This window comes from Coffea eugenioides, chromosome 1 (genome assembly GCF_003713205.1).
Source record: "Coffea eugenioides isolate CCC68of chromosome 1, Ceug_1.0, whole genome shotgun sequence".
In the NCBI taxonomy this organism is placed as follows: domain Eukaryota; kingdom Viridiplantae; phylum Streptophyta; class Magnoliopsida; order Gentianales; family Rubiaceae; genus Coffea; species Coffea eugenioides.
In genome coordinates this window covers 29,557,344-29,571,047 of record NC_040035.1, presented here as the reverse complement: position 1 = coordinate 29,571,047, position 13,704 = coordinate 29,557,344, and the positions used below count along the sequence as shown (strand labels likewise).

General features: G+C 35.6%; 1 protein-coding gene across 3 annotated transcripts; it reads left to right on the top strand.

Moving 5' to 3' along the window:
• Window positions 1-8,842: 8,842 nt before the first annotated feature.
• On the top strand, window positions 8,843-12,934 carry LOC113763450 (zinc finger CCCH domain-containing protein 23-like). Of its 3 annotated transcripts, none has more exons than XM_027307283.1 (9): window positions 8,843-10,320; window positions 10,752-10,934; window positions 11,030-11,209; window positions 11,301-11,404; window positions 11,484-11,738; window positions 11,832-11,982; window positions 12,141-12,341; window positions 12,446-12,509; window positions 12,627-12,934. In XM_027307283.1, the coding sequence occupies exons 1-8, from the start codon at window positions 9,278-9,280 to the stop codon at window positions 12,450-12,452; spliced, it is 2,124 nt and encodes a 707-aa protein (XP_027163084.1). In that variant the 5' UTR covers window positions 8,843-9,277; the 3' UTR covers window positions 12,453-12,509; window positions 12,627-12,934. The 3 variants fall into 3 exon arrangements, with proteins under 3 accessions (XP_027163084.1, XP_027163077.1, XP_027163092.1); XM_027307276.1 differs by having other exon boundaries at window positions 12,426-12,509; window positions 12,627-12,933; XM_027307291.1 differs by lacking the exon at window positions 12,141-12,341 and having other exon boundaries at window positions 12,426-12,509.
• Window positions 12,935-13,704: the final 770 nt, after the last annotated feature.

Sequence of the window (13,704 nt, the reverse complement as noted above, 5' to 3'; positions counted from 1 at the left end):
ATTACGAATTTCTTCTCTTTTGATAAGCATATTGACAAAATAAGACCGTTATGGATAATCGAAGTATTTTCAATTATATTATTGAGTTATCCATTTTTTTAGTGATTAAACTGGTAACTAGACTCGTAAAACCAATTAGATTAGAAATTAAAGCTCGAATGGGTTCATAAGCAATTATCCTAACTGTACGATGAGAAGTCCATGAATTTGATATAAATTCGTGACTTTTTCTGCAACGTAGTTCCTACAACCTCCTCTCTCTGTCTCTCTCTCTCTCCATCATTTTGAGTAGGTCCTTGAATTTGATATAAATGCTTTGGATTTTGGTGGTGACCCAACATAAGATGGGAAATATGATCACAGAGCAATTATATGTTTGGAGAATTCTCAAACACTGCAACAAGGTACATTAAGAATGAAGGACCAATTCACTTTTTGGACCCCATAAATTGTACCTTATTTGTATTTTACACCTTAAATTTCAATTTTAGCAAAAGGACTAATTTCACATGCATCATTTCCTATATACTTGATTCTGACTTTGAACCTAATCTTCAACTTTAAACATATTGGACCTTAAGTTCCCATATTGATCACATTTAAGTGAAGTTTTTAACACCACAAAGTAATAATTAAAGCAAGCAAGAAGCGTGCAGACAACGTGCGAGTGTAGTAAATGCATAGAAAATTAAATGAAGGGAGACTCCCCATTATCTTATCAATAAATTGGTATCGTGTGGTTTTGTTTGGATTGCAATTTTTTAGAGTTTTTGTAGAAAAATGTATTGTAGCGATTTGATATATGTGAAGTAAAAAGATAATTAAAAAATATGTTAATAGAAAATGTGACCATTGTTTGTTGGAAAATTGCTTTCCAAACAAAGCCAGGTTAAAAATAAACATAATTGCCCTAAAATACGAAAAGAGAGCCAAAAATAAAAACTTGGAATCAATATAGGTATGTTTAGATTAACCGTTTTATGAAAAAACAAGTATATCAAATACAGAGCTAATATTTAATCACACTTCAAAATTGAAAGTTGATTACAGCTTGAAATTATTTTGGGGTTGGATTAGCATTCCAGATACATTTTTAACTTTTTTCATTCTTTTTCTTTAATAAATTTTTTAGGTGGAATAGAGGTAAAATTAGAGCTACGGCAAGTTTCTGTAGATACTCAAGGTTTTACCATAGAGTTAACTAGAAGTTTCAAACAAAAACGTTAAAAGAAAGATTCATAGAAACAATAGCAGTAAGATTTCATTGTTCAAATAGAATTAGTCAATGTAAAGATGAAACCTTCTCATTTACAGAAGCTTTGAAATATTATTTAAAATAATTAATATAATACTTTTTGTGGTGTGAAGTAGGGGTGCAAACGAGCCGAGCTCGAGTCGAGCTTTGGCTAATCGAGCCGAGCTCGAGTTAATTTTGTGAAGCTCGAACTCGAGCTCGAGCTCGACGAGCTCAAAATATCAAGCTCGAGCTTAAAAAATAAAAAAAATAATAATAATTATTATTATTTTATTTTTAAAAAATAAAAAATAATTTTTTTAAAAAAAATGAATAAAACAATAATTTTTTTAACAAATAATAAAATATTAGGGATATATATGTAATTTTACTGTTAAAATAAAAAATAAAAAATAAAAAAATATATATAATTGAGCTCGCGAGCCAACGAGCTTAATGTTTTTGAGCTCGAGCTCGAGTCGAACTCGTATTCGAGCGGCTCGCGATCGGCTCGCGAGCGGCTCGATTCGCGAAACACCCCTAGTGTGAAGTGATGCATAGAAGATGAAAAGTTGATTGAGAAGATAAAAAGTTAGCTGAAAATTTTGTTATAATGCAAGCAAAATAATATTTGAAAAAAATTTACTATCCAAACACACTTTGACAACTTTGTGGCGCAAGTTCAAAATTCTAAACTTGAGGCTCAAGGGCATTTTGTTGGCTTAAAAGAATATGTAGCGGAAGCATATATAAATTGACATCCCTTGTTCAGAAATTTTCAACCCACACAATTTGAACAACCAAATAAATTCAAGGCACAAAATACTAAAGGGAAAATAAGTGGTGAAAAAGGAAGGAATGAAAAAGAAGGATGGAACCTTCAATTTGGAAGGCAAAATCATATTTTCTATTGTTACAAAACCTCACTTACAGCAGTAGTACAAGCCACATATTTATGTGGGTTTGATAAAACTGAAATTTGAAATCTGAATCTGTTAAATTATTGAATAGTTAAATATTAAATTTGATACATTTAAGTGTATACCATATTAAGTTATAAGTGAATAGTTTATCACTTATTTTTTGGGAGCAAGTTTTGGTTAAAAAATTCAGTGCTACTTAACTAATTTAGATGTTCTATTTTTAGTTATCAAACGTATCTAAACAGATTAAAATTTGTACCCATTAAGTTTAAGTGTTGAATTGAGTTATCAAACAAAACACAATGCAAAACTTAATCAGTCAGAAATTTAGACATGCAGAAAGTTAATCCGACTTCAACTGTTGTCACTTGCATCGCCAGGAACATGAGTTGCATTAACATTGCTACGTAACCAAATTACCCACCATGTGCTATCAATTAAAAAGCCAAATTATGCGGCCTAATCCAACCAATCAAAAGTTGGGAACACCAATCACAAACACATAACTAAATTAATAATAGTTTAAGCTTGATTTAAACAAGCTCAAAATTCTGAACTTGAAAGGTGATATTTTTCAGGTGCAGCTCGAAATTTCCATTTCACATTTTATTGGTTAACCATTATTAGGTTCTTAAAATAGAATGGGTATTTGTATGTTGACCAACTAATCAAAGGAGTATACTTGTAGTAACTTGGAATATAGGGGTCTAATACTAATTTTCCACATAACTGGTATATTTAGTTTTTCTGGTTTATTTGGTATTTTTTTCCCTGTAAGCACTCGTATATTACTATGTATTCATGTGGGAATGTTTCGAGATATAATAAAAAAAATTACCTTATAGTATTTTATTTCAAAAATTTTATTGTACAATTATAATTTGAGATATTTTTAAAATAAAAAGCTTTTCAAAACTACTTCCTCTTCCTCCTTACCTCAACCTCCTTGCGACCTCCTCTCTCCTCCAATCCCTGCTAGCCATTCTCCTTCCCTTTTTTCCTTTCTCTCCTCTTCTCTTCTTTTTCCTCTTTTCTAGGGGTACAAACAACCCAAGTCGAGTCGAGATTGGGTCTAATTGAGTCGAGTTTCAAATTAGTTTTATGAAACTCAAACTCGACGAACTCTCAATATAAAACTCAACTTCAAGCTTAAAAAATAAATAAAATAATAAATTTTCTTAACAAATAATAAAATATTAGAAATATTTATGTAATTTTATTATTAAAATAAAGAATAAAGAATAAAAATATATAATTAAGCTGACTCGCAAGTTAACGAGTTGAGTATTTTTGAGCTCTAGTTCGAACTTGAATTCGACTTGGTTAGTTTAAACTCGACTCGAGTTCGATGTTGACTGAACTTGTGTCAAGCTCGGACTTGAAATATTCGATTCGTTTGCAGCCCTACTCCTTTTCCCCTTTTCTCCCTTTTTTCCTTCTTTTCCCCTCTCTCCTTCTTCCCCTTCCTTTCTCTTCTAACCCCTTCTTCCTCTCTGATTTCCTCCCTCTTCCTGCCCTCTTATCTCTCCAAATCTGGTCACACAATTAGATCACGAACAGAGGTCAGGTGATCTGTTAATGCGACCTAATATGGAGGGAGAGAGGGGTAGGAGGAGTGAGGAAGCCAGAGGAGGAGGGTGGCGAGATAAATAGGGAAAAGGGGAGGGAAAAGGATGAAGGAAGGGGGTTTGGCAAGTGGGGGTAAAATAGAGGTGATAAGAGTAGGAGAAAGTAAAAGCGTTGTGGAGAAGCAGGGGAAGGAGAGGAGTGTGGTGGTGGTGAGCGACGGGGTTGTGGAGAAGTAGGGGAAGGAGAGGAGGGAAGACGGAAGGGATCGTGGGGTGGTGGTGGTGGTGAGGGACGGGGTTGGTGGTGGAGGAAGAAAGTGGGTGGTGATGTTTTCTTTTTTTCTTTTTTTATCTTTTATTTTATTGATTAGTTATTTTTTAGTGTTTTTAGTAAGTGTATTTAAAATGCATTTGACATATGTGCTATTGTGAACTTATATATGAAAAACTAATACGTGAAACACAGTCAATCCAAATAGACCCTTCCTTAATCAATTGTTTATCCATTTGTCACCGATCGACGTTGCATGCAGCTTAAGAAAATTAATGATTTAATCGAGACACATGACTCTCACTTCTCAGAATTGATCTCAGTTAATGCAGGCTTGATACTGATAATCAAAGTTCTTTCTTTTGAAAACTCCTATTTTATAATAGCACAAAAGTAGTAAACAACACAAATAAATTAGGACGTTAGTACTTGTGATAAAGAAATGATAGATTGCACAATGGAACATATTATTAATTACCTGGGAAAAATGGTAGTATGATATTAAATTTTCTTAATTTGAATTCTGAAACTTTTTTCTTCAATTGCCATCTTACGAACTCAATTCAACAGTCACTTTCATTGTTCTATTATTTTGCTTATTGATGCTACTTTTTTCCACCTTTGATATGCAAGCAATTTGAGTGTGATCATCAACCATCTTCTATAATTGGAATTATGGCTTATAATGCATCATGTTAGCTTTCCATCTTATGTCGTACAAATAGACCAACACAAATTCAAACAAATCTAGTCACAGCTGTCTCCTTTTTCAGTACATGTTGCACCAAACCCTTCTTTTTTTTAAAAAAAAAATATTAATCCTCTGTATCGTGTGGCCTAACGATCAAATGAGGACGATTGTACCTCATTCAGTGACTGATTAATGATGTAAATCCATTCTACAAATCAAGCAAGTTTGAAATTTTCTCCCCCGTAAAAAATGAATAAATCTTATATATGCTAATAGTATATATATTATCACTATTGAATTTATGACATACGTACAAAAGTCGAAATTCAAATTCAAATTTTACATAGTTATCATTCATTCAAAACTGATAGTATATACATTGTTAGTGTAGGAAATATTAATCCATAAAAAATTTCACAAGATCAAATGTTGAAGAAATGGAAAAGGTATGCTTAATTATTCTTTGGAATTATTTTGGGTTATTAAAGTCTTTTGACTAAAGCATAAATTTTCAAATTCAAGAAATTCTGGTAATGTACCATAAATTTGTGAAAGTAAGGTGACAAAGAGTGCAATCTACAATTAAGTGAACGCTTGGAGATTATTTGTAAAGGCAATTACTTTATACACGGGTGCTTTTTGCATATACAGCGGAAAGACAAACCGTGGTGGATTTATTAGACAAGACAACGAGATTTTCAACCACAAATTAGGGCAGTAAAAGACGAGCCGCATCCAATTTTGGCTTAGTCAGGCCTTCAAATTTTTCTCAATTGAACTTCACCAAACTCGATCGAGTACCAACTATAACAAGACAAGCCTAAGCCTGATTGACATTGAATAAAAAAAATTTGATTTTAGTTGGATTTCACTATATGATGTATTATATATATATATATATATATATATATATCTATATATGTATGGGATTGTGTTTTTTTTTTTTTTGATAAATAAATGTTTGGAAGCCTCTTAATCAAGTATCTTTGGATTCAAATTTGACTTGAGTACTCAATTGAAATAGCATGATCTGGTCGATTAATATTAAATGAGAGTTAATCATTTATTAGACTCGCTACATACATATTGCGTGGGTGAGTGCAATTCCCTTACAACGTTACCAATTGTATACATCTCCGGGTTTGTTTGGATTGTGAATTATTAGAGATATTTTTATTATAGCACTTTTTATGATGTGATGTATGTGAGATAAAAAGATAATTGGAAAGATAAAAAGGTGCGTTGGAAATTATAATGATGATGGAAGTAAATATATTTTGGCAAATAAACCGCAATCCAAACAAACCGTCCATTTAACTAAGAATTTCCAATTGACTTGGCCTTGTTTGGAAAGGAATTTTCTATCAAAAAATCTCTACATTTTCCGTGAACATATTTTGTAATCACTTTTTTACTTCAGATATATCAAATTGCTACAGTATATTTTCTAAAAAAACTCCTGAAATTTGTGTCTTGGAGGGTGATACACTTAATGTTATTAACCTCTTGCATGATGAGGAAGAGGTATTGCCAGTGGCGCTACAATTAAAGATATTCGACTATCTATGAGTGTGTTTGGATTGTAAATTATTTGAGATATTTTTACTGTAACACTTTTTGTGATGTGATGTATGTGAGATAAAAAGGTAATTGAGAAGATAAAAAAATATATTGAAAATTGTAATGGTTCCAATAAGGTGACACATGAATTAGCTTTTCATGCTAAATCTTCACACTTTACGGAATCTCTTCAGAATTCTCCACCCAACTTTTTCCCATCCAACTTTGTTAAACAATTCGTGTCGGATGATTTTTAGCAATTTGGCTAATAATATTTTCTTTTTATCCAAAAAAAAAGCAATGCATATCCTTAATCGAACAAGGTAAAAACAGAACTGTAATAAAACCCTAACATTAACGTCATATGGTTCATAAAAATCGGTTCGAATGGGTCCGAAAATTCAATTCCCCTTTTAATTTCATATGGTTCATAGAAGTATCACTTCAAATGGGGTCGAACATGCAATCCCCCAGCTTCATATGGGCCTTACCAACATATTACAAACTTCTAGTGAGACATATTGCCATTTCCATACAAGCCAAGCAGCAGAAAAATCTCTTGATTAGAAAGGAAGTGCAAAAATACATGCGTCTCACCCAGAAGAACGGGACAGTTGAGAATAAAGTAGTTGTATTCAGATCCAATCAATTAGTGATAATATGGGTATATTCGGTATCTTACATGATTTCTTCATCCAATATTTGTCATTATATTGTCGAATGAACATGTGCTATACATAGATCTTACTACAGTGTTGTGTTAAATTCAGTACAATTTTAAACCAATTAGAAACTGTCATATAAGCAATTCATATTTTAAAAAAAAATCATTTTATCGTTTTGAATATTTAATCCTCACGTCCCATTATTAATTTTTGATACAGTTAACTCATTCGGATTACGATTTTTTCGAGTTTTTCGTAAAAACAAATTATAGCGTTTTGATGTACAAAGATGAAAAAGTGATTTAAAAAAAATGTGTTAACGGGATATCTCAGAAGATTTTTTTGTGAAAACTCATAGTTCAAACACCCGAATTTCGACATTTAGAAATCCTTCCGTTTCAATTATTTTGCCATGTTTTAAGGACGTTTGTACTTATCTTTTCAATCTTACTCTAACAAATTCAAAATTTGAATTTGAATGGTGATATGCATTTGATAAAAAGAAAGATTATATTAAAAGAAGAGATTAAAAAGTATTTTGATTTTTTCAACATAAAAAGTATTTTAAAATAGCCTAAAATAGAGTATATAATTCTTTCAGCATTTGAACCAATAATAAATTACTATACGCACTGTTGCTTTTTGTGAGTCACCGATATATCGTTAAATCAGTGACCGCCTTTGACTAGGTAGACATAATCTTGGGCCCAATTTCATAACTACGCTGTAGAAAAACTGAAAGCAATAATTTCACCTTCAACTGTTCTTCTCTTTCAGCATATTCAGGCAACCAAATCTAAGCCTTAATACCCTGAAGATTTCATTCTCCAAAGGTATTTAGGTTAGAATTAGGGTGAATGACCTATATGATCTCACAATACAGGAAAAAATCTAAGCAGAGGGATCCAACCTTTAATCATAAGAAACCGCCCTACAAATGTTAGCAAATCAAGCTGATCTGACCAAATTTGGAGTGCATAATTTAAGTCCTAAATGAAAGAGAGTGGACTATGACACTATGAGTATTACTCTTAAAAGCAGATCTGAAACCACACTTCCACTCAGCATTGTTTTGTCTAATTGTGCAAAAGATAGCCCCACAAAATATATTAGGGGGAGAGAGAGAGAGAAAAGGACCAAAGAAAGAAAGAGAGAGAAAGAGAGAGAGGAAGATACAAGGACTAGACTAGTGAGTGATGAGAGGAGAGATAGAGCAAGAAAGAAACAAAGGAAAGAAAGAAACAAAGAAAAGAAAGAAGAAAAGAGAGAGAGAAAGGTTTTCCTTTCCCCAAGGCTGCTGCCTGCTGCAGGTTGCACTGCAAACCAAAAGTTGTGGTTCTTAGTTTTAAGACCTCTGTGGCTGTGTTTTTGTGTGTTTGCTGCACCCAAAGCAAAATTTGTTTTTGGCCCCTCCCACCTCCTCTTCCCACCAACCCCGCTCCATCTTCTTCCTCAATCCCATCACTTCCATCCAACCAAGCTTTGACTACCTACTCTCTCTACTAGCATCAGTCTGGTCTATCTTCTTCCTCCCCATCCACAACACCATCTTCTCTGGCAAAATCTGTGACCATGATGGTATATACTAGTAGAAAGATGGTGGACACTGTGGTTAAAAAAAAAAAAGTGAAAAACTTGGATAAATAATCAACACAACTAAAAAGGGCTCCAACAAATAGTACTCTATTAAAAGAATTAAAATTAGATATTAAAAAAATTATTCCTTTTCTTGTAAATAACCTTTATTCAATAATTACACACATAGGGGGGGCATATTAATGATTACACAAATATAACTCCACACAAGTCTCCAACCCATCATTACCTTTTATAACATGGTTAAATCTTAGCCACCTCTTCCTACTAATTCCCCAAAATAAGCACGCATCTCCTTCGTTTTCCCTCTATCATTTCTCTCTCTCTCTCTCTCTCCTCTTTCTTCTTCCCCCTTATCTTTTGTTTTCTCAAACGTATTTTTCAGTCTTTTCTTTTACTCACTCACTATTTAAAACCCTTCCCTCATTCTCTCTCACCTTCCTTCTCCCCCTCTCTCTCTCTCTCTCTCTCCTTGAAAATAAGAAGTTCCCAAAGAGAAAAGAAGGGAAAACCAGAAGGCCCTCTTCTCTACAGATGGAGTTGTAGTAGTTTTTAGTACTAGTACTTTTTTTTTTGGAGTAGTTTTTGCTGTTTAGTAGTAGCAGTAGTAGTAGTAGAAGTGGTAGCAGCAGCCCTTTCCCTGCACTTCTTCGCCTTCAACTTCAACTTCAACTCTCTCTTTCTTACTTCACTCGGTCTCATTCTCTGTCTGTCTCTCTCTGTCTGTGTGTCTCACATAGTAGTAACAGACACTAAAATAGGAGTCATCATGGATACTTATGAAGCAACAAAAATAGTGCTGTCGAGGATCCAAAGTTTGGATCCAGAAAACGCTTCAAGAATCACAGGTTATATACTGATACAAGACCAGGGAGAGAAAGAGATGATAAGATTGGCCTTCAGTCCAGAATCCCTTTTGCTCTCTTATGTCAACCAAGCCAAAGTTTGTTTAGGAATTTCGTCAAACACTTGTTCTACACCCTCCACACCTTCCTCTCCTTCCCCTTTTAGCAGCAACAGTAATCCCATCCCAAGTTCTAGGCCCAACCCATTTTCCCAGACATCCCCTAGAATCATTATCCCAAATAATAATAGGTTCCATTTGGGGGCAAACAACACCACCTCTTCACCCTCTTCCCCATGGTCTACTTCTTCGAGAAGCTCTAGATCAGCAGCAGCAGCAGCGTCTTATGCTGCTGTGGTTAATGGAGGTGGGGGAGCGTCTACTAATACTGCTTCTGGGTCCTCAAGTCCTTCACTCTCTTTGCCCTTTTTCAACAATAATGGTAGTGATTTGAGTGGTGATGAGTTTGGGAACATTCAAGTTCAAGATCAGTTGTCATTTCTTGAGGAATCTTTGGATCCAATTGTTAGCCCCAGTGGAAGGAGTGATTCTGTGCTTTTTCCTTATGGGAATTGCGAGGACAGCCCGGCCCACCATCACCACCAGCAGTTACATAGGAGGAGCTGTTCTGTTAATGATGTTTTTCTTGGTGGTGATGACGCTGGAGGTGGTGGAAATGGTGGGTTTGGTTGGAGACCATGTTTGTATTTTGCAAGAGGCTTTTGCAAGAATGGCAACAGTTGCAAGTTCCTGCATGGTGGTGGTGATTCTACTTCACCTGATAGTGGTGGTGGTCTTGGGCCTATGATGGTGGGGTCTCCAAGCAAGATTGATGGCATTGATGAGTTGCTTAGACTCAAGGCCCTTCAGCAGCAGAGGTTTGCTGCTGCTCAGCAGCTACTGGCATCTGGGGCGCCTCCCCCTTTTGCTTACAACAAGTGCATGAACTTCTTGAACGATAATCAGAGGTATGTTTTCCCCAAAAGGCACAATCTTGAACATTTTGAGTGTAAAGTTGGTGACTGTAGTTCATTATTAGTACTAATTGGTACTAGTTTTGTGTTTCTCCGATTGCATTGTGCCTGTGTTCCTAATAATTTCGATTAGGTATACGAGACACAGTTTTATTTTTGGTTCATAGTTTAACTGTTCTTGATGCTTTAATGGCACTTTTTTGTGTACCTGTGTGCATGTGCTGGCTTTTGTGTTAATTGAACACCATAGTTAGAGGCTTGTCGGACCAAGTTTGGTTGCTTTACCCATAGGCTGGAAAGATGGCTCTTTTTGCTTCAAGTCGTACCTCAGTTTGAGATGAAGTCAATGTTATAATTTTTTGGCAAATGGCCTTAGGATTGGTTTAAAGTCGCTGTCTTGATGTTAACATGATTCTACATTTTAGATCGGCTGCCGCTGCATTGATGATGGGTGATGAATTCCACAAATTTGGTCGGTGTCGACCAGATAGGAGTGAATTTTCGGCAATGGGATTGGGAGGAAGTGCTAGTTCAGCTTCCCGACAGATTTACTTGACTTTTCCTGCTGATAGTACATTCAAGGAAGAGGATGTTTCTAATTACTTTAGGTAACCTGTTCATACCTGGTGGATTGTTTTTGAATTTTTACTCTAGGTGTCAAGATTTAGCTAAAGATTATTGCTTCTTTAATTTGTTTCTGAAGCATGTTTGGGCCAGTGCAAGATGTTAGAATCCCGTATCAACAAAAAAGGATGTTTGGATTTGTTACATTTGTCTACCCGGAGACTGTGAAGCAGATCTTGGCCAAAGGAAATCCACATTTTGTGTGTGATTCGCGAGTGCTTGTCAAGCCCTACAAAGAAAAAGGAAAAGTCCCCGACAAGTATGTAAACTTCCTTCTACTCATTTTGTTGCACGAAGTCTTTATTGTCTTCTAGGAATAATTGGGGGCATTTCTGTGGGTGAATGTGCAGGAAGCAGCATCAACAGCAACAGCCGCATCTGGATAGAGGAGATTTTTCTGGGTGTTTGAGTCCTTCAGGACTCGAGTCTAGGGAACCTTATGACCTTCCCTTCGGTGAGAAACAAGAACCTTTACATGTTACCATTTGCTAATTGAACTTTATACCTATCCAATTCTTTTTAATGTCATTAAGGTGCAAGGATGTTTTATAATACACAAGAAATACTGTTGAGGAGAAAGCTAGAGCAGGAGGCAGAATTGCATCAAGCGCTCGAGTTTCAGGGAAGAAGGCTGTTTAATATGAGATTTATGGAAAAGAATCAGGGTCAACAATTGCAGCCTGGCACATTGCAAGGTGTTTCCATCCCTTCTCCAAGTCAGCCTCTGTCTCAAATCAATCAAGATCTCATTCTTCCATCTGATGGCATCAATTTAGAAGTTCCAGAAGGTTGGCACTCTTAAAAGAGTCTTGTGATGTTTGTTGCAGGTTTAGCTTGAGGCTTTGTGCATTAAGAAGTTACATGAGTTTATTTTGTTGCAGAGGTTAATGGTAACCTAGAAGCTGCTAACTCTCCTCCAGCTACAACTGATGAGCGGGTGCTTCAGGAAGCATCTGAAGCTCTCAGCAGCGGTAGTGACTCTGGTAACAAAGAAGAGAACACCAAGGTTGAAGAATCTGATACACATGAAAGGTATCAAATTCAGTTTTGCATGAGATGTTAAATTAATCGGCTTGGACATTTGTATTATTATAGGCACTCACGCATGTTGTTTGCATTCCTCTCTCTGCTTCCTTTATGAATTAAGTGTTGCTTTTTACCTGATGAAATTCAAATTTTCCTGGAAGCAGCTTGGAGAACATTCTTCCTGATAACCTCTTTGCTTCTCCGACTAAATCAACTGCTGAACTCCACTCCTCATTTGCTACACCTTCAGCTAGTGCTGATGAAATTTCCCCAATAACATCATCTTCTAACTACATCCCAATGCTGGCCCCAACTCCTACCCTTAGCATGGCTTCTCTTAAATCATGTTACTTCCAAATGCCAAGGTATACTCCCACTTCGACCGTGCATCTATTCTTTATGTTACTGTCTGATGGTAGTTAAAAGTTATTGGTATTATTATTGACCAGGTTTTCATCTGGGCAAGAAGCCACTGAAATTTAGGTGCTAGGAGTGAAAGATGGCTAGCAAGGAGTGTTTAACTTTAGCTTTTGGTAAGAGGACTGTTTTTGGATTCTTAATTTGATTCATGCAAATCCATATTTGTTTCACTTGGAAGAATTTTTCGTTTGTTAGATTTTTTGACCTTTGTTTTTTTCTCCTTTGTGCAGAAAAAGTTGAGTAGCTAGCATATACAAGAAGTAAAAGTCCTCTAGCTGTATAGCCAAACCATACCCACAACAGAAGAAAAGATCTGTAAGGAAGATCTCCCCAAGATTATTGTCATCATCAATACCATACTACTTACAACAATACATAATGCATACATAAAGGACAGATGAACTGATTTATGGGAGTGGGGTCTATCTTTGTTTAATTTGTACCCTCTCTGTAGTAGTGTGCTGGACCACACAGAACAATAGTAGCATAACAAAGGCAGTAGTAACTTTTTATCATACAATATGTTTATTTACTCTTCTTTCCTCGTCGTTTTTGCATTTTTTTTCCCATGTTATATAGTAGTTTGCAAGGAAACCAAAAAAGAAAAGAAAAATTTGGGAAAGAAGTAATTGCCCTGACGTCTCTTGTGAAAGGGGGGGTTTAGAGATAATATATCATGCACTGAACCAGCTGCACCGTTCCAAGGAAGTCTAAAGGAGCTGAATGCCTACCATAGCTACTTGACTCAGCGTTCAAACCCGAAAGGGTAAACAAGTGGTTAAGACTGAAGCAAAGGCTGAAAGCTGTGTTTTTTCTGTCACTCTTTATGGTTCAATTGCTTCTGTTGCATGACAGCCTTTCTTCATCACGTTGGATCATCTTACAAAGTACACGAGGATGATGGTTTTGACTATTCGCCCCCAACCAATTTAATTAAGAAAAAAAAAAAGAAAGTAAAAATTCGAAAGGATGGTAGAAAGAAAAGGGTGTTCTTTTATGGGATTAAAGGCTACTTTAGGGGACACTCTTTTGTCTCATTTTGTGGTTTCTTTTAGGTTGGACATGAAGGGGGAGGGCCACTAGTTCACATGGGTGCTGACACCATTTGAATGGGTATCAGGGTACAACACTCCTTTCACTTTCAGCCCTTAGCCTGATTCAGATATAAATATATGTGTTGGGCCTTTTGTTTTATGGGTACTGGTGCCCCTTTGTTTTGGTATTTTTTTTTCTTTTCTTTACTTTTATATTCCATGGGGCACATGTGCTCCAAATTCTGAAACCCACCCACCCCTTTCCCTCTTCACA